Source organism: Capra hircus, chromosome 12 (genome assembly GCF_001704415.2).
Source record: "Capra hircus breed San Clemente chromosome 12, ASM170441v1, whole genome shotgun sequence".
NCBI classification, from domain to species: Eukaryota; Metazoa; Chordata; class Mammalia; order Artiodactyla; family Bovidae; genus Capra; species Capra hircus.
The window spans coordinates 15,384,953-15,406,095 of NC_030819.1; the positions used below are offsets into that span (position 1 = coordinate 15,384,953).

The 21,143-nt window shown below is 42.7% G+C and overlaps 1 protein-coding gene across 2 annotated transcripts in view; it reads right to left on the reverse strand.

Annotated features, from left to right (window-relative positions):
* LOC102180583 (multidrug resistance-associated protein 4-like) overlaps positions 1-21,143 on the reverse strand; it is a 171,679-nt gene that overhangs the window by 104,648 nt on the left and 45,888 nt on the right. Inside the window, exons 14-18 of one of the 2 annotated variants that reach the window (XM_018056322.1) lie at positions 11,584-11,680; positions 7,726-7,920; positions 6,217-6,357; positions 5,421-5,458; positions 4,649-4,743 (exon numbers count right to left, since the gene is read on the reverse strand). In XM_018056322.1, the coding sequence (XP_017911811.1) occupies positions 4,649-4,743; positions 5,421-5,458; positions 6,217-6,357; positions 7,726-7,920; positions 11,584-11,680 (566 nt within the window). The remainder of the gene's footprint in view (positions 1-4,648; positions 4,744-5,420; positions 5,459-6,216; positions 6,358-7,725; positions 7,921-11,583; positions 11,681-21,143) is intronic. The other variant, XM_018056323.1, reaches the window with a different exon arrangement.

Here is a 21,143-nt window from a genome sequence, read left to right on the forward strand (position 1 = left end):
ACAAACAACCCAATCAAAAGAATGGGCAGAATATCTATATAAATCTTTCTCCAAAGAAGACATACAGATGGCCAAGAGGCACATGAAAAGATGCTCAATATCGTTCTTAGAGAAATGCAGATCAAAACTCTGATAAGCTATTACCTCACACCAGGCAGAATGTCCATCATCAAAAAATATACAAACAATAAATGCTACAGAAGGTGTGGAAAAGGGAACCTTCTTGCACTGTTACTAGGAATGTAAATTGCTACAGTCACTTTGGAGAACAGTATAGAGGTTCCTTTAAAAATAGGAAATAGAACCACCATATGAGCCAGCAATCCCACTACTGAGCATATATCCTGAGAAAACCATAATTCAAAAAGATGCATGCACCCCAGTGTTAATCAGTTCAGTTCACTCAATTCAGTTCAGTCGCTCAGTCATGTCCGACTCTTTGCGATCCCATGAATCACAGAACACGAGGCTTCCCTATCCAACAGCAACACCCAGAGTTCACTCAGACTCACATCCATTGAGTCAGTGATGCCATCCAGCCATCTCATCCTCTGTCGTCCACTTCTCCTCCTGCCCCCAATCCCTTCCAGCATCAGAATCTTTTCCAACGAGTCAACTCTTCACATGAGGTGGCCAAAGTACTGGAGTTTCAGCTTCAGCATCATTCCTTCCAAAGAAATCCGAAGGCTGATCTACTTCAGAATGGACTGGTTGGATCTCCTTGCAGTCCAAGGGACTCCCAAGAGTCTTCTCCAACACCACAGTTCAAAAGCATCAATTCTTTGGTGCTCAGCTTTCTTCACAGTCCAACTCTCACATCCATACATGACCACAGGAAAAACCATAGCCTTGACTAGACAGAACTTTGTTGCAAAGTAATGTCTCTGCTTTTGAATATGCTATCTAGGTTGGTCATATCTTTTCTTCCAAGGAGTAAGCATCTTTTAATTTCATGGCTGCAGTCACCATCTGCAGTGATTTTGGAGCCCCTTAAAAAGTCTGAAACTGTTTCCACTGTTTCCCCATCTATTTCCCACGAAGTGATGAGACTAGATGCCATGATCTTCATATTCTGAATGTTGAGCTTTAAGCCAACTTTTTCACTCTCCTCTTTCACTTTCATCAAGAGGTTTTTAGTTCTTCTTCACATTCTGCCATAAGGGTGGTGTCATCTGCATATCTGAGCTTATTGATATTTCTTCCGGCAATCTTGATTCCAGCTTGTGCTTCTTCCAGCCCAGCATTTCTCATGACGTACTCTGCATATAAGTTAAATAAGCAGGGTGACAATGTACAGCCTTGACATACTCCTTTTCCTATTTGGAACCAGTCTGTTGTTCCATGTCCAGTTCTAACTGTTGCTTCCTGACCTGCACACAAATTTCTCAAGAGGCAGGTCAGGTGGTCTGGTATTCCCATCTCCTTCAGAATTTTCCACAGTTTATTGTGATCCACACAGTCAAAGGCTTTTTGGCATAGTCAATAAAGCAAAAATAGATGTTTTTCTGGAACTCTCTTGCTTATTCAATGATCCAGAGGATGTTGGCAATTTGATCTCTTGTTCCTCTGCCTTTTCTAAAACCAGCTTGAACATCAGGAAGTTTATGGTTCACGAATTGCTGAAGCCTGGCTTGGAGAATTTTGAGCATTACTTTACTAGCGTGTGAGATGAGTGCAATTGTGCAGTAGTTTGAGCACCGTTTGGCATTGCCTTTTTTTGGGGTTGGGATGAAAATTGACCTTTTCCAGTCCTGTGGCCATTTCTGAGTTTTCCAAATTTGCCATGAAACTAAGCCATGCCAGTGGGGCCACACAAGAGGGGCCAGTCATGGTGGAGAAGTCTGACAGAATGTGTTCCACTGGAGAAGGGAATGGCAACCCACTTCAGTATTCTTGCCTTGAGAACCCCATGAATAGTATGAAAAGGCAAAATGATAGGATACTGAAAGAGGAACTCCCCAGGTCAGTAGGTGCCCAATATGCTACTGGAAATCAGTGGAGATAAAACTCCAGAAAGAATGAAGGGATGGAGCCAAAACAACAATAATACCCAGTTGTGGATGTGTCTGGTGATAGAAGTAAGGTTCAATGCTGTAAAGAGCAATATTACATAGGAACCTGGAACGTCAGGTCCATGAATCAAGGCAAATTGGAAGTGGTCAAACAAGAGATGGCAAGAGTGAACGTTGACATTCTAAGAATGAGTGAACTAAAATGGACTGGAATGGGGGAATTTAACTCAGATGATCATTAGATCTACTACTGCGGACAGGAATCCCTCAGAAGAAATGGAGTAGCCATCATGGTCAACAAAAGAGTCCAAAATGCAGTACTTGGATTCAATCTCAAAAATGACAGAATGATCTCTGTTCGTTTCCAAGGCAAACCATTCAATAGTACAGTAATCCAAGTCTATGCCCCAACCAGTAACGCTGAAGAAGCTGAAGTTGAACAGTTCTATGAAGACCTACAAGACCTTTTAGAACTAACACCCAAAACAGATGTTCTTTTCATTATAGGGGACTGGAATGCAAAAGTAGGACGTCAAGAAACACCTGGAGTAACAGGCAAATTTGGCCTTGGAATATGGAATGAAGCAGGGCAAAGACTAACAGAGTTTTGCCAAGAAAATGCACTGGTCATAGCAAAAACCCTCTTCCAACAACACAAGAGAAGACTCTACACATGGACATCACCAGATGGTCAACACCAAAATCAGATTGATATATTCTTTGCAGCCAAAGATGGAGAAGCTCTATACAGTCAACAAAAACAAGACCAGGAGTGGACTGTGGCTCAGATCATTAACTCCTTATTACCAAATTCAGACTGAAATTGAAGAAAGTAGGGAAAACCACTAGACCACTCAGGTATGACCTAAATCAAATCCATTATGATTATACAGTGGAAGTGAGAAATAAATTTAAGGGACTAGATCTGATAGATAGAGTGCCTGATGAACTATGGTCTGAGGTTTGTGACATTGTACAGGAGACAGGGATCAAGACCATCCCCATGGAAAAGAAATGGAAAAAAGTAAAATGGCTGTCTGGGGAGGCCTTACAAATAGCTGTGAAAAGAAGAGAAGCGAAAAGCAAAGGAGAAAACGAAAGACATAAGCATCTGAATGCAGAGTTCCAAAGAATAGCAAGAAGAGATAAGAAAGCCTTCTACAGTGATAAATGCAAAGATATAGAGGAAAACAACAGAATGGGAAAGACTAGAGATCTCTTCAAGAAAATTAGAGATACCAAGGGAACATTTCATGCAATGATGGGCTCGATAAAAGACAGAAATTGTATGGACCTAGGAGAAGCAGAAGATATTAAGAAGAGGTGGCAAAAATACACAGAAGAACTGTACAAAAAAGATCTTCAAGACCAAGATAATCACATTGGTGTGATCACTCATCTAGTGCCAGACATCCTGGAATGTGAAGTCAAATGGGCCTTAGAAAGCATCACTACGAACAAAGCTAGTGGAGGTGATGGAATTCTGGTTGAGCTATTTCAAATCCTGAAAGACGATGCTGTGAAAGTGCTGCACTCAATATGCCAGTGTTCATAGCAACACTATTTACAAAAGCTAGGACATGGAAGCCAGCTAAATATCCATCAACAGATGAATGGATAAAGAAGGCATTTAAAGTTTCTGTTAAAGACATCCTTTAAATAGTATGTAATGCTATGCTATATATATTCCAAATACTCTTGTGAATAGAGACAGTCATGATTAATATTAGTCTGGCAAGCCAAATTTTGAATTAATCACACAGTTGGGGAGGAGATAACACTGTGATCTCAGGGTAAGAAAGAGAAGGAATCCTAATTCCAGGCACTGGACTTAGCCTGCTTAGCTTCTCAAGTTATTAATGAAGCCTAGGAGATGAGCAGTGTGGAAAGGGGAGCTTTGCATACCTGGGAGGAAATAATGCTTTTATCTGGGGCCCAGGCTGCCAGAGGATTTCATCCAAGATCAACAAAAGCCAGGGTTTATTCAGGCAGAATCAGAACAACCTGAACCATGGGGTGGGGATCCATTTCTTTTTGTAATATAAATTTATTTATTTTAATTGGAGGTTAATTACTTTACAATATTGTATTGGTTTTGCCATCCATTAACATGAATCCGCCACAGGTATACACGTGTTCCCCATCCTGGACCCCCCTCCCTCCTCCCTCCCCGTACCATCCCCCTGGGTCATCTCAGTGCACCAGCCCCAAGCATCCAGTATCATGCATCAACCCTGGACTGGCGATTCGCTTCATATATGATATTATACATATTTCAATGCCATTCTCCCATTTCTAATCCCCTTACCCATCCATACAGAGATATAAGATTTACTTAAAGCACCTATTAGAATACACAGTAGCTACATATTTCCAGTGGCTGATTTTCTCAATATTCAATCCTGGTTTAACTACCAAAATCCAGAATGGACCAAATTAAGAGTCTCCATTCAACCTCTTTTCTTCTAGTATATCTTTTTTAAAATATCTATTCTAATTAATTCACAGAGTAAATGTAATTCAGATACTTAATCTATTAGGATATTACTGAATTACTCTGGAAGCCCTCTTGCTCAGGCAGACTCATTGTAAGCACCTTAAACTCTGGTATTACAGAGCAGATGACTCAACTTTACCTGAATAAACTCCTAAGTACCATTTCAGAACGAAAACTACATCTTCATCTTCTTTTACTGATCCCCCAGAATACAGTTCACTTTGTAGATTCGACCTATGGAAAAGGAAATAAAAAATATTACACTATAGATATACATAAATTTATATAAAAATCACAAAAAATTTACCTCAATTCAAGAAATGTATTTTATGCTGGAAAGTATTTCCCAGCACAAAAGGCCCTCTGTGTGTCTCCCTTTCAAAAATCTGAATCATGACTTTCAGTTTTCAAAATCATCTGTGAAGACAGACTTAGAAGATGAACTTCTGGTTGCCGAGGGGAAGGATAGATAGAATGGATACTCATGCGCAAACTGCTATATTTAAAACAGGTAACAAATGAGGGCTTATTTTATAGCATACGGAAGTCTGCCCAATGTTATGTGGCAGCCTAGATGGGAGGGAAGTTTGGGAGAGAATGGATACATGTATATGTACGCTGCATCCCTTCACTGTTCATATGAAACTATCACAACATTGTTGATCAATCCAATATTAAAAGTTCAAAAAAAGAAAAAGAATTGTCTGTGAAGAAGCTGCTGAAGGGAGGGACATGGGCAGAGACCACAGGGGGATCACACACCACCCGCAGGAACTTTCATCTTTCTTCAGGGAACCTAGGCGAGGGTCAAAAGAGGAGGCTGATTGAGCCCCATCTCCCCCCTGACTCTGTGGGAAATTGAGGCCTTGTGTAGACTTCCAGCACTTTGGGTCAGACCAGGAATCACTCACCAGAATGCAAGCCACCAATCCTGCAGGAAGTAGGCAACCTGGAGCAGGAAACAACAGTCACTCACACACTGACATCACTGAGCCTCACACCCCGCTCACCAGGCTGGGGATGGAAAGGCTTCAGAACAAGGAGACAGTCCTTCTGGCTCAGGTCTGCACCAAGCCCCACACCCCAGATGACCACAGGTCAGGGGAGGGCATCTTACTAATTAATATCTTTAAAAGAAATCCCCTTTTCCCTAGACAACTTTGCTCCCCAAATATAATGTGCGTCAATGCAAATCCAAGTGGGCTGCAACAGGCAGTAATAACAGTACAAATGTTCAGATTTTTTTCAAAGCAAAAGCTTGACAGGTATAGTGATAGTCAGTTCTGGGTTTCAGCTTGGCTGGGTCAGTCTCCAGTGATTCAATCAAACACTGATCTAGATGTTTCTGTGAACATATTTTGTGGATGTGGTTCAAATCCATCATCAGAACTTCAGGAGAGGAGACCACCCTCAACACCATGGTGGCCTCATCCAGTCAGATGAAGGCTTGAAGAGCAAAACCTGAGGCTTCCTAGAGGAGGAAGAAATTCTGTCTCAAGACAGCAGGGTCAGCTGCTGAATGAGGTTCCAGCCTGCAGGCCTGCCTTTCAGATTTCACATTCACCCAGATAGGCCCACAACTGCACGAGCCAACTCTTTGAGATAAATCTCTTAATATATATATTTAAAAATAATTATAAAATACAGTATAAACAGTATATGAATATCAAGCTGAGTGCACAAACCAAAATAAACACTCTTTTGTACCTGAGCTGCGATGTTGACTAAAATAAGGAAGATGATGACAGGCCAGTCAGCACCGGCTGTGAAGTACTTCACATAGGTCTTAAAACCAACTTTTCCTTCCAAATGGTCCTCCAGAGGTAGTGTAACCTGTATATTCTCAGTCTAGAAAGGAAAAATGGCAGTGAGAGATGAAATTTTTAAAAATGAACCCCAAATTTCAAGAGTTCAGCAATGTCCTCCACTGCAAAGCTGTGGGAAACAGACACATCTCATACACTGGTAGGAGTGCAGGATGGTCCATCTCCTACAGAGAAGGGTGTGGGAATATCTGGCCAAACCACATATGTGTTTACACTTGGACCCAGCCATCCTACTTCTAGGAATCTATTAAAAATAAAGATATGTCATTCACATGAGTTCATTCAATGTTGGGCAGTTTTGCTTAAAATACATCATGACTCTCAACACACACACACAACAAAATCAATTAACATATAAATGCAGAAGCTTCCTCTAAGATAACATACAAAATGATATGGAGCTAATGTTTCCCTCTAGATGACTTGTATCATTCAATGATAGAAACATAAAACATACTTGGAGTTCAAAATAATAGCCAAATAGAGTAAACTGAGTTCACAGATAGAACTGGAGTAATATGAGATTGGATAGCACATTGCAAGCATATGATCTGAATCTATTTGCTTCCTAAGTTTCAGAGAGTGATTCCTGAGTTTAGAAAGTTAGATTCAGCTAATCTGAATACTTATCAGAACCATTCCAGGCTCCTGGGTTTGGATGTTGAGGGTTTGGCTATCAAGGGAATATCTGTGTATGTTTTTAAGGGAGATCTAGTGCATTTCCTCATTTCTGTCTGGAGGACTTAGAATGCATTGTAGCATCACAGGAGCGTAGTGTGTCCTCGGCTCTACCCTGGCCACTGGGATTCAAGGTTGATAAGATGTGGTTCTCAGTCTTGAAGGGTAAGAAAGGACAGGAACTAACACCAAAGTGTCTACCACGTGTCAGGTCCTTTGCACACGTTACCTCTGGCCTCTCACAAACCGTCCGACACTGAGGCAAAACACTACCATCAGTCACCTGAGTGCCAGAACATTTCAACACACAGGAAAAGTATCTGATTTAACGTGGCAACAGCAGGACTCAGTCTAAGGGGGGTCTTCACATTAAGCCTCTGGATGCCTAAGGGAAGCCAGGGGCCACCACATGACTAGGATGTAACTAAGGTAAACTGAAGAGTCCTCAGTCAGTGTGAGCCACATGCACTCCGAAATTCATGGCAGTGCACCCACTACTGGTCTCCATAAGATCCTCCATCCTACACCCAAAGGGGAACCCCAAGCAGGCTTGCTCCTCTCATTCTCTTCTAACTCTATCAATTCCATGGAACAAGACTTTGGGAACTTAGGGTCTACTTTGGGACAAATGAAGATGTCACAAGCAGACTGAAGGTTCATGAGACCACCAAGGGCAGACAGAGCCGGGCACCCTGCAAGATGAGAAACTCACATCTTGGTCTTCTGGAGCCGCATCTTTCAACGAGGGTATGGGAGACTGGAAAGACTGAACCAAAGACTCAGAGATCATGGTGTGAGTTCCTGGAACTGGAGATGGTTCAGACTGCTCATTCTCCTCAAAAAGGGAAAAAATATCTACTCCGGATTTCAGGAACTCAGAGTAAGTTCCTCTTTCCACCATTTTGCCCTAAAATTAAAAAAAAAAAAAAGAGAGAGAGAGAAATTAATTTATATTTGATAATATTAAACCAACCTAAATACTAATCAAAAAAGTTATCTGGTCTTAAATTATGATTTTTGAAGAAAAATATGATCCCTGTGTCTAGAATTCTTGTTGAGAAATCTAGTTCAGTCATCTCAGTATACAACTGAGCACTGGATTCTCTGCCAAACCCTGTCCCTGTGTTAGGTGCTGGGGGATAGGAAATAAAGGTCTGCTCATGTGTTTAAAATAGAGGCCATTGACATGACTACCCTGGGCACTTAGGGAAGCAAGAAGCACAGAGGTTGGTGGCAGGATCACCATAGTCTTTTCAGACAACATGGGAACTGAGAGATGCCTTATGTGACAATTCCAGGAAAGAAATTTAAACTTAACCCAGAGGTGGGGCTCAGCACATCTGCATGTGAGTGAGAGTCTCTCATTAATCTTCACTGCCCACTGTCTCTGTCACACTGTCACGTGCCCGGCCGGGATAACAGGAGCCAGCCCCGGACAGAAAACCCATGAGAGGCCTCTCCATGGTCTCTACACCTGTCCCTACACACAGCAAGTTCCCAACTGAAAATTCAATATTCCACCTTTTAAAGTAATTAAACAAGGAGGTCACAGGGCTGGGGTGGCTCTTAAACCTTGGCAGTCTATGCCCACAAGCCAAAACCTAAGCCAGAATCAATGCACTCAGATCCAAGAAAAAATTTAGGAACGACCAACCACAAGCATCCAATCAGGTTTCCCCAAATCAGGCAACTGCTTAAGCTACAGCCAATCAAATTACTTTCTTTGAACACATGTGACACATCCTTGCACAGTTTCCCTCCCTTCCAAAGTCATATAAAATAATGTGCAGATGTTTTGCTATTTTCTGACCCCATGAAACCAGACTCAGCTGATTCACTCAGTAGCAAATAAAACCTCAGAGGGAAAAAATGTCAGGATGCAAAACTCATCAAATGAGAGCAGCTCTGCTTGAGGCAGCTCAGGTGGAGGGAGCTGGCCCAGGACCCTCACTGGGATCCCTCTCAACCTCTCTCCTGAGGGGGTCCACTGGGAGAAACGCAGGGAAGCCTTTGGGTACTGTCAGATACTGCAGAACTAGAAAATTATGCAAAATGTACTGTGTCTTGTTCCACTTGGGAGGCAAAATTCACACACCTCTTTAATGAAATCACCATTCACCACATCAAATCTGTAATATGCAAATAAAATGACTGGTAGTACAAAGACAGCAGTTTCACTCAGCAATCAAGTGCTGACAATTACGAGAGAACAAAGGGGCAGCCATCCCCTCTCTGCTGTGAGAGAGGGACCCGACAAACAGTGAGGATGGTCCCCAACTCATCCAGGATTGCTCACCAGTAGACAAATAGTGGTTTTATTAATACTAAAATTGGGGGTAGTATCCTTAAAGGAAGCAATAAGGGGGCCCCAAAACATCTAGGGACAGGCTAAATAGGTCATTCTCCTGCCACTGAGCCTGTGCTCATAACAATATCAACACTGGGTTTACACACTAGAATTGCCCCCTCTGCACATGAAATCAACTGCTCTCAACCTTGCAAACCTTAGCCCCTTCTAGAGGAGTGGAGAAAGAGTTGACACATGAAACTCCTTCCAGAGAGGCAGGGGTTCTGTATTTTAATAATCTTTCTTGGAGCAGAGATTCATTTCAGAAGTCAGGGATCTGACCAAGGGCCTGTGGAACAGTCAGGGGTTAACAACAGAGGTGCTGAGACCTAGAAGTAAAAAAGCCAAGAAGTGAAGCACCAAATGACCACCAAGTCTGAACACTTCTCACTAATCTCCACCCCTCAGACATGCTAGGAGCTGTGGGTCGGATGGTGCTCCCTCCCCAAAAAGATAAGTTCAAACATGACACCTGCGAATGTGACCTTATTTCAAAGCAGGGTCTCGGCAGATGTAATCAAGTTAAGATGAGGTCACACTGGAGCAGAGTGACCCTACATCCAATATGACTGATGTTCTTATGAGAAGAGACCTAGACTGACACAGGGACCACCAGGGACAATGGCCATGTGACATCAGAGGCAGAGATCACTGTGCAGCAGGCGGAAGCCAAGGAACACAAGCAAGGCCGGTGAACACCAGAGGCTGGAAGGAAGGATTCTCCCCTGGAGCCTTCAGGGAAAGCAAGGCCCTGCCAGCACCTGGATTTGGGATCCGTAGCCTCCAGAACAGGGAGACGATCAACTTCTGCTGTTGTAAGTGACTCAGTTTGCAGTACTAGGTTACAGTAGTTCTAAAAACTGACACTCTAGCCTGAGCCCACACTTCTGTCTTAGCTTTACTAAGATTCCCAACTGCTTCTTCTGTAGCCCCTCCAGTGACCATCAGAGGAATCTCTTAACTCTCACATCAGACCACATCCCTCTTCTGCTCTGGACCGTGCAAGGTTTTCATCCCACTTCCAGTCCCTTCCCACTGCTCAGAGACCAGCTCCCTCCCGTCCCCCTGCTCACTCTCCTCAGACACACTGGTCTTCCTGCTGTTCCTCCAACCTGACAGGTCGGCTCCTTCCTGAGGACCCCCTGCCTCAGACCCCTTCCCCCAGGTGACTGCATGGTCCCCCACCTTCATGTCACTCAGACCCCGTGAGGCACCAGCTCCTCAGGGAGGCAGCCAGGATGTCAGCCCACCCACCTCTCTCTCTGTCACATCCTCCCCATAAGAACAGGAGCCCCGTGAAGGCAGGGCCTTGTCCTCCTGCTGCACAGACTCCCACATGTATCGGGCACATAGAGACCTGGGCAGTGACACCAGCAACTGGAGACACCAGCAGAGTGGGCATCTCTGACCTGGGTGCTCGCCTACCCAACCTCACTTCTTGTGTTAATGGAAGATGCTCTTGAAGCAAACTAGGTATAACGATCACCTAGATACAAACAGGTATTAGTATCTCTAATTTCTAAGTAATACACTTTGACTTAAGTCATGGAAGAAGAAAATAAAAAATTCTAAATAAACATTATACTTAACAGATTTCATTAGAAGAGTGATGATTCAGTAACCTAGGGTTTATATGGCATAGAGTGTGAAAGAAAGTGAAAGTTGCTCAGTCGTGTCCAGCTCTTTGCGACCCTATGGACTATACAGTCCATGAAATTCTCCAGGCCAAAGTACTAGAGTGGGTAGTGTTTCCCTTCTCCAAGGGACCTTCCCAACCCAGGGATCAAACCCAGGTCTCCTACATTGCCGGAGGATTCCTTACCGAGTGACCCACAAGGGGAAGCCCTAGAGTGTAGGCTTAGAGTGTAGTAGTGATATTTCTGGGCTTTCCAGGTGGCACTAGTGGTAAAGAACCTGCCTGCCAATGAGACAGTGTTTGACAAAAGACTCAGTTTCAGTTCCTGGGTCGGGAAGATTCCCCTGGAGGAGGGCATGTCTCCAGTATTCTTGCCAGGGAAATCCCATGAACAGAAGAGCCAGGTGGGCTACAGGTCTTTGGATTCATCCTCCAAGGCATGAACAGCAGCTCTGAGAAGAAGAGGGCATAAAACTCAGGGAGAGGAGGGTGTTTACCATGAATGCGTGGAGAGTGACTTGCAGGGGTGTCTGTTCTTGAACACACCTGAGTGCTAGGAATTCCACAGACTTCTAGAAACTACTTACATCTCTCAGTATCAGAATCTGACTTGCATCCTTTAGGTACTGCAGCTGATGGGTCACTAAGATTGTGATCTTCTCCTTTAATACCTGACGAATACACCTACAAATGTAAAAGGTACAGTAAGCAAAAGCACATTAATGGGGGTGCTTCAAACTGGAAATGTATATTTTGAAAAGAATAAGAAAAAGACCACACAGCAGTCAAAGATCTGCAGTTTAAATACCAAATCAATAATAAATATTAAATAAATATAAATCAATTAATCCGACTATGTTCTTAAATTTATCAGCAGCAAATTTGAACCCAACTCTGCTTAAAAAATTCTAAAAAGCAGTCCACTGAAGGAGGCACAAATAGCTAAGGTCTTCTAATAAAACTCAACTTAACAATGAGATACATGTTTCATAAAGAAAAACAATTGAGTAATACTGAGATTCCGAAACTCTACTGAACTAAAATACTATTTTATTGCTATGTAGGAATGGGAGGAGAGGGATCTATGTCATATAACAATGTGAACATTCTTAGACAGCTTTCTAGGTGATTATAATTAATGATGTAAATATTAACAACAACAACAACAAAAAAAAAAAACTAAAAGATTCTTGGTAATCTTTGCAACAGTGCATTTGCTAGACAATTGTTCCCAAAGAATGTTAGATAAAAAACAAATGCCAGCATGGCCTCCATTCGTCTCTGCAATATTCCAGAGGAATATTCCATCCAGGAAGCAAGTCTTCTTCCATTAGGACTGAACACTTTCCAAACATGAAAATAAAAGAACAGAATCCAAATGGCCCAAATCACAGTGGAAATCACCCAGTGGCTCAGAGCACGTGCCAATGCTCTATAGTTAAGACCCCCCTTGAAGGGTTAATGTGGCCACAATAGGGAAAGTGGAGATGTGCTGCTTACAAACAAGATGTTCTGCCAAGGAGACGGACATAGCCTTGAGATTAATGGTCCACTGCTAACGAGGGAACCTTTCCTTCTTGTGATAATGGCTCTGGACAGACTTTGCAGTAGACAGGGATTTCACTCCCCTTTGCTGTATGATAACATGTATGCACCTGCACTGTACTGAAAAGGCTTATTCATACAGTCTAGAATTCTGCCTAGGGGGCTTTATAATAACAAATGGCAATTAGTTTGCCCAGTTGTTCCTCTGGCCAGAGTGGTGTCCTGTCTGTCTCTTGTGTGTCTCGTATGTCTCATGAGTTCTGTGTCATTTCACTCGTAATCACCAGTAATCTACATCTGGCACCCAACGTGGGGCTTGAGTGAAACTGAAAGGGTGAGTAACCCCGGGGGGGGATTTTAAATCCATAGCAGGGGAACTTTGAATTCCTCATCCTAGCAGAGGGGAACTTTGAAAAAATCATGGGGAAATCCTCATCATCATTACGGGCACAATACATGGAGTTAGTCCAAGGACTTCTCCACTCCATAGGCGTTAAAGCCTCGACTCAGTTGAGTGAGCTCTTTCGCTTGGTGGAGCAATATTGTCATTGGTTTCAATATCAAACTAAGTTACAGTTAAACTTGAAGGAATGGAAAATAATTCAAAAGGAATTGAAAAAGCAACATCAGAAGGGTAAAGTGATCCCTTTCAAGTTGTAGACTTTGTGTAGTACTATAACACAGGCTTTGACCTTGCTCTCTACTGATAATGAAACTAAATCTAATGCTTCAAGGAGGGGAGAAATAATTTATGAGGATATGTCAGACGTTGGTGGGGCTTCTGCATCGCCTGAAGGCAAGGATACAAATGAGCCTCCTCCTGTAAATGGTGAAACATCTGACAGTTCAGAATCAGATTCGGAGGCTTCTTCGGTTTCATCAGAGGAGGGCAAAAAGATTAAAGAAATGACCCATCTATTCTGGGAATGGTGGAAATCCCGTAAGGAGGAGAAAAAATCTACACCTTCTGCTCCTCCTTGTGCTTCTCTTTTCCCCACTGCGGTTAATCGGCCCAGTGTGGCAGGGAACATTGTTGCTTCTCCTTTCCTTTGTCTATGCTTCATGATGATGACTTGCTTGCTCCCCCTGGTGGGTTTATCAATCCTCCACGATTGTTTCCCATCCAGAGACAGCAGGATGGCAATGTGATAAATGTTCAATACGCTCCTTTGGAATATACATTTTTTAAAGAATTTAAAGCTGCAGTAGCACAATACGGTCCTCAATCTCCCTTTGTTTTGGCTATGTTGAAATCATTGGAAAAAGGCAAATTAATCATTCCGTTAGATTGGGAATCTATTGCCCAAGCTGTCTTGGAGGGCTCTCAATGGTTGCAACTTCATAGCTGGTGGGAAGAAGACGCTAGAAAGCAGGCTCGGATTAATGAGGGACTAAATCCCCCTGGTCCTCTCGAGGACAAGCTAATGGGAGAGGGCCAATATCGGGCTTTAAGAGAACAGGCTCAATACTCTGATCAGGACTTAACAACAAGTCTGCCAGGTCTTTTTACGAGCATGGTGCCATGTGGTGCCTACTGGCCAAGCCCAGCCCACCTTTGTTAAAACAATGCAAGGCCCTAATGAGCCATATACTGATTTTCTAGCAAGATTGAGGGTAGCTGTGGAACGGGCTGTAGGGAGGGATGAGATTTGAGAGATATTATTACAAACTTTAGCATTTGAAAATGCAAATCCTGAATGCAAGCATATACTAGGACCTTTAAAGGGACAGTGTGCATCTATAGCTGAATATATCAGAGCCTGCTCGGGAATAGGAGGAACTGAGCATCAGTCTAATGTCTTTGCTACAGCCTTGGCCAAGGTTATGAGACCACCAAAGGGAGGTAACTGCTTCCATTGTGGAAAACCTGGTCATATGAAAAGAGAGTGTCAGAAATTAAAAGCTGATCAAGGTGCAATTCCTGAAGACAGATCTCTTGCTGGGAAGAATAAGACTCCTCCTGGACTTTGCCGTCGGTGCGGGAAGGGGCTTCATTGGACTAATGAATGCAGATCTAAAACAGACAAAATGGGCAACCCAATACCGGGAAACTATCCTGCGGGCCTAAGTCCTTGGGGCCCAGGAACAATACCAGGGACTTCTCTTCCTTGCCCTCCTCCCATCCCATCTGCCCCAACCCTATTCCCTCCCAACAACCGCTACGAGTCGATGCGCCGTTAAAAGGACCTCAGATGATGATTTCGGACTTACGGTCTGCTACTTCAGGGAGTGCTGCTGCTGATTTGCCACTAGCTGATAATGTTCTTTTGTCACCAGGGAGAGGCATTTACAAATTAAAAAAAAATGTATTTGGACCACTGCCTAAAGGCACTTTTGGCTTGATATTAGGCCGTAGCAGCACGGCTTTGAGAGGTTTAACCATAATTCCTGGGGTAATAGACTCTGACTATGTTGGGGAAATTTTAATTATGGTCTCTACTTCTACCACGCTTTCATTGTTAGCTGGGGAACGTACTGCTCAAATACTTCTCTACCTTATCACCCATTTTTGGCTCTTCCTAATGAATGAACAGGAGGATTTGGAAGAACTGGGCGACATATATTTTGGGAAATGCTTATCAAAGATTGCCACCCTGTTCTCTCCTTGATTATACAGGGAAACAACTTTGAGGGACTAGTAGACACAGGGGCGAATGTTTCAGTCATTTCTTCTCAACAATGGCCCCAAGATTGGAAAAAAAAAAAAAAAAGCCCTTTAATGCTGACAGGATTGGGCTCCATTGCAGATGTCTGGAAGAGTACCCATCCCTTACAATGTCAATTCCATAATGGAAGATCAGTGTTTGTTACCTTTTATATTGTAAATATACCTATTAATATATGGGGAAGAGATTTTCTCTCTCCTTTGTGGGCTTCTATAACCATTCCATCGGAAAACTAATAGCCACTGCTCAAATTCCTCAAGCACTCCCATTAAAATGGTTAACTAATACTCCAAAATGGGTTGAGCAGTGGCCATTACCACAAATGAAGCTCGAGGCATTAGAACAATTAGTACAAGAACAACTCCAACTTGGTCATATAGAGCCTTCTACCTCACCCTGGAATTCTCCTGTTTTTGTTATAAAAAAGAAATCTGGAAAATGGAGAATGTTAACTGATTTATGAGAAGTTAATAAATGTATTGAACCTATGGGAGCCTTGCAATTGGGACTCCCCTCTCCAGCACCTGTTCCTCAGAATTGGTCCTTAATGGTGTTAGATCTTAAAGACTGTTTTTTTACCATTCCCCTACAATTGCAAGATAGAGATAAATTTGCTTTTACAGTTCCTGTTCTTAATCATGCTCAGCCTGTTAAGCATTATCAGTGGACAGTCTTACCACAGGAATGATAAATAGTCCTACTTATGCGAGAATTTGTAGGCTCGCTCTTTACAATCCCTCCGTCAAGAATACCCCAATTATATTCTATATCATTATATGGATGATCTCCTATTGGCAGCTCCTAGTATTGCTGAACGTGATGAATTCTTTTTAAAAGTACAGGAGGTTTTAAGACTATACAATTTGCAAATAGCCCCAGAAAAAATTCAAAAAGACTTTCCTATTTCATATTTAGGGACAATATTGTAACAACATAGAATAAGGCCCCAAAAGTTGCAAATTAGAAGAGACCATCTTAAAACCTTAAATGATTTTCAAAAGTTATTGGGAGATATTAATTGGCTACGCTCGGTACTTGGGATTCCTACTTATCAATTATGACATTTGTTTTCTACTTTAGAAGGAGATACAGCTCTGGATAGCCCCTGGACCTTAACCCCATTGGCTTTACAGGAACTTCAATTTGTTGAGCAACGACTAAATGATGGCTTTTTGACTTACTTACATGCATCTCAACCTATTTCTTTGATCATATTTCATACCCCTTATTGTCCATCTGGTGTAATTGCTCAAGAAAAAGGATTAATAGAATGGGTTTTCTTACCTAACAGTTTTTCCAAAAAATTGACTATATATATGGATAAATTAGCCTTCCTTATACAGAAAGGTCGCCATCGTATTTACAATTGTCAGGATGTGAACCACACCAGATTGTTACTCAGTTAACAACTGCTCAAATATCTTGATGTTATAATTTAATGAAAACTGGCAAATTTCTCTTGCCTCATATCTTGGTTCATTTTCTAATCATTATCCATCATCTAAATTGATTGATTTTCTCTGGACTAACTCTATGATATCTTGTTCGCCCCAATTTCAGATGTTCAGTTAAGGGACCGCTATTTTTACAGATGCAAATAAAAATACTGCTGGATATTGGACCCCGGAAAGTTCCAAGGTTCTTCCCAGCCTCTCCTGTTCATGGCTGATGAACTTTTCCGCTTAGAGAAGGTGCCTGTGTCCTGTCATGAGCTTCAATGACAGGATGCTTCGGTGCTGGTGACGAAGTGATTCTCCACCCCACACCTCCTTGGCATAGTGAGTATCTCAGGCCTCCTTGTTCCCAGCGCCCCACCCTGAGCTCACAAATGTCTGTGTGCATCTCACAAAGCTCCCATCACGCGCAGGAACGATTCTACTGCCGTTGCATCCGTGTCACAGGGGAAGGCAGTTTGGTGTCAAATATAGTGCTGCTATTCACAGAATGTTCTCCTGAGCTCTTTTTCAAACAACAGGGAGATTTTATAAAATCCTCTCAAATATTTTGGCGATGCACCACTCTTGGTAATATGATAGAAGCAGGCCTTAAAACTGTTTTTGCTAATCAGAACCACATTCTTTTAAGGTTGACTTATAAGAAAAAAACAGACAGCATGAAAGCAAATTAGGAAATCATTTCAAGCAGAGCTGTAGAGTGTATCTCAATTAGAGAACTGGATGGAACAATACCTATGAGAGATGGTGCGTCACATTGGAAGCTTAAGTCATGTTGAAGGGTTTTGTATTTAAAAAGCTGAATGAATCACACTTTTACTTATGATTAGCAGATTCTCTTTAGTAATGGAGATATGATCATTTAAGGTTATGAGTGTTTAACAGTTCTTACTGCTGTGAACACTAAATGGCGTTTCTGTCACCTACAGAGGCGGCCCTTGGCCCGTGAACTGATCGCTGTCCCACCTGTGCTCCAGCTATGATTACTGCTCCTCGTTCAGCCCCACATCCAGACTCCCACCTCCTGCAATTTTATCAAGTCTTCGGCGTCTGTCCTGATCAGACTCCCACGGCTGCTGTCTACACACGCTTCACCCTCACTGTGCTCTTTCCAGCCCTTCCTCAGACCTCTCTTCACGTTCACGGAAGGCAGCTTTCAGGTCCTCAGAGTGAGAATCAGGGCTTCTGCTGCCATCAGCCATTTCTAGCTCATCCCCATATTCACTCAGCCCTCCAGCTTGCACTGGCCTGTGGGGTCCTTTCCCACCCCTTCTGTCTGTAACACTGGTCTCTCTGTTCCAGAGCCAGGCAGCTGCACAGGACACAGAAGGAAGGACAGGGCCCTGCTAGTCCCTCCTACTCCACCAGGGGGGCGCCCGTGCCCCTCTGTCTTCCCACGTCAGTAGAGTGCACTTGGCCATTTATGGAGTCCCCCCACAACCCCCAAACTGTAAATGCAGGAAGGTGCCTCAGTCCAGCCTGTTCAGTCCAGAACCCCTGCAACCTGCTGGTCTTCAGGATGTTTCCCCAGAGAGTCTCAGGGCTCCCATGTTCTCCCTATCTAAGACAAGCAGCCCCCCTGCTTTTCTTTTAGAGCACACACCCACAGCCCCAATAGTGCATTTTCTATAATCGTTATCACGTGCATCCCCTTTGTGCCACGGTGCAGAGTATAATCTATCTTGACTTCAGCATTATCCTCAGACTTTAGGACAGTGCCTGGCTCCTCAACAACCTCTGTTGACTCAATGAATGGCGCGGTAATTGGTCTCTGTCTGTTTCAATTTGTGTCCCCTCCACCACGGGGATGTGTCCTCTTCTAAAAGTGAAAAGTGAAAGTGTGCTCAGTCGCTATCCAACACTTTGCAATCCCCATGAACCTGTTTATAGGAGTTCTTCAGGCCAGAATACTAGCATGTGAGTAGCCTTTCCCTTCTTCAAGGGATCCTTCAACCCAAGGATCAAACCAAAGGTTTCCTCATTTACAAGGCAGATTTTACCAAACTGAAACTTATCAGGGGCCAAGGCCTTATAATATTTGCATTATATTGTGGGATTCTAGGATTACACGTCTTTATATTCTGAATAACAACTACAACAACTGGTTGCTTGACTCAGTAAATTCTATATTCATGACTTTGGAAATTTTTAATCTAAAACTGGAAATAGGCCTTATCTTACATTCTACATGATTTTGGATAAAAGCATTTTTTTTAGGAAAAAATATAAAGCCATCAATTGATTCACTTCGTTATTAATTTATGTTACCGTCATCTGTATGCACTGTTGAGAAAACACTTAAAACTTTTTGTTGGTCCATCTTGGACGTTTAACAGCCCATTGGATTTTGATTAGCAAATCCATCTTCTAACAATATAACAAAATCTTCTGAGACTAACTGGCAGGTAATTAATGAATTTAAGGAGAAAAAATTCTAAATTAAATGCTTTAGTCACGATATATGACAAAAAAGTAATTAGTCAAGGAAACTTAGTTTCATGAACGCTAAATAACACATCTTAAAGGGTAAACAAATGAATCTTTTGGAACTCTAATGACATCATGGTTCTGTGTGGTCTATATCCTGGGTCCTGATTTCTGTTTTACAAACCTTAGTGTCCAGGAGTGTCCCTTAAGACTCTTCTGTACTGAGTCCAAAGGATGGCCACTTGTGGTTTAGCGGAGGCAGTGGCAGAAGAGTTCTGATTTTACTGAGCGGGTGCCTACATCTGTCGGTGGTTTGATTTCTCAGAACGTATGGATGACGTTGTCATTGATGTTTGAAGATGAAGAAACTGAGGTTTAGTCTCTTGTCGTCAGGCCTGTGATGAGGGACTGAGCTGCCAGTCTGCTGCCCCAGGACTCTCCGATCTGACTCACAGGCTGAGCGCGTGGCCAGCCGTTCTTGAGATTTTCTCTGCAAAGGGCTGCGGCACTCAGACCTGCTGATGCGATCACGTGCGCGCCTCCCCTAGATAGGTTGTGGACCATTTGGTGTTTAGACTGGGCTTGAGTTGCCTAGGGCGTCTGCATTTAAAGTGTACGGAGCAAGTTTTTTTGTTCTTTTTTCTGTGAAAAATATTTTAAGGTTGAGTAGTGAGTGTGTAGATTACTTGAGTGTACGAGTGAAATGACACGAGAACTTCATGAGATCATCATTTGAGACACACAAGAGACAGGACAGGACACCACTCTGGGCCAGAGGAACAACTGGGGCAAAACTAATGTGCCATGTTATTTATTAGTAAAGCCCGCCTAGGCTAGAATTTTCTAGGACTGTATGAATAAGCCTTTTCGAGTACAGTGCAGGTGCATACCATGTTATCATACAGAAAGGGAGTGAAATCTTTTATCAGTAGCTGTTTTAAGGCGTCAGTTGAAGGGAGACATGGGAAGCTTAGGGCAAGGACCGAGAATGGCTGTCCAGAGCCATTTATCACAAGTAAGGAAAGGTTTCCCTCGTTAGCAGTTGGCCATTAATCTCAAAGGCTATGTCCGTCTCTCCTTGCAGAACATCTTGTTTGTAAGCAGATAATCTCCACTTTCCCTGTGCTACGCTTAACCCTTCGTGTCTCCCGCGCTTTTTTATTTTTCAAGATAATCATTGCAAGGTATTGATTTAGCTCTTTCAATGATAGGCTTGCCCTTCGACTAGTTTATAAGGAATACCAAAAGTATGAGTTATAATTGTATTGAATAAAAACGTGAGCGTAATTTGTGGATTGGTAAGAGTCCATTAATCAGCTTTTCAATTCAATTGGTAATCCCAGTAACTGCAAAACAACGATAACCAAATGAGTATAACAGTGTCAGCCTTTTCAGAATTATAATGCAAGTGGGCCCATGAAAATGCGTGCAAGTACTCTGATAGTATGAGCACACATTATTTTGGCTTGTCCAAACGTGAAAGAAATTTCGTCGGTAAATTACATCATCTTGCCCATACTCTGATTTGCTTCGTTTGTACCGTCGTATGTTGCACCTGCTGAGGGTAAATTGCGCAAAGAGCAAAGGTGTGCACAGTATGGAACAAAGAACGAACAATATTTTGAGGTTTGTTTGTCGAGTAATGCATGAGATTTTTGTAACTTTGAGTTTGATATGTGCGAGGAGATCTCTTGCTTTGCTGCTTTCTATAGTGATAAAGTAAGGCGATCGAATTGTAGATGGTTTTTGAGATTGATAAGGGTCCAGGAAGGGCGCAGAATGTGCACAGATGTGAGCTAAAGAAAATTACTCTTGAATGTCTGCAGGAGCAATTGTTGCTAACGTTGGTAAGACAATTTATCAGTAGTCTCTTTTAGAGGGTCAGTGGAAGGTGAGACAGGTGGGAAAGCTGTAAGGCAAGACAAGAATCCAGCATTTGAGGAATCGTGAAAACATGTTAAGTAGGGGAGAGTTCGGGGAATCTTTACAAAACTATGATAGAACCACAATCAGGGGGGCGGGGACTGTGACGGTGAAGAAATATGAGGGGGCGGG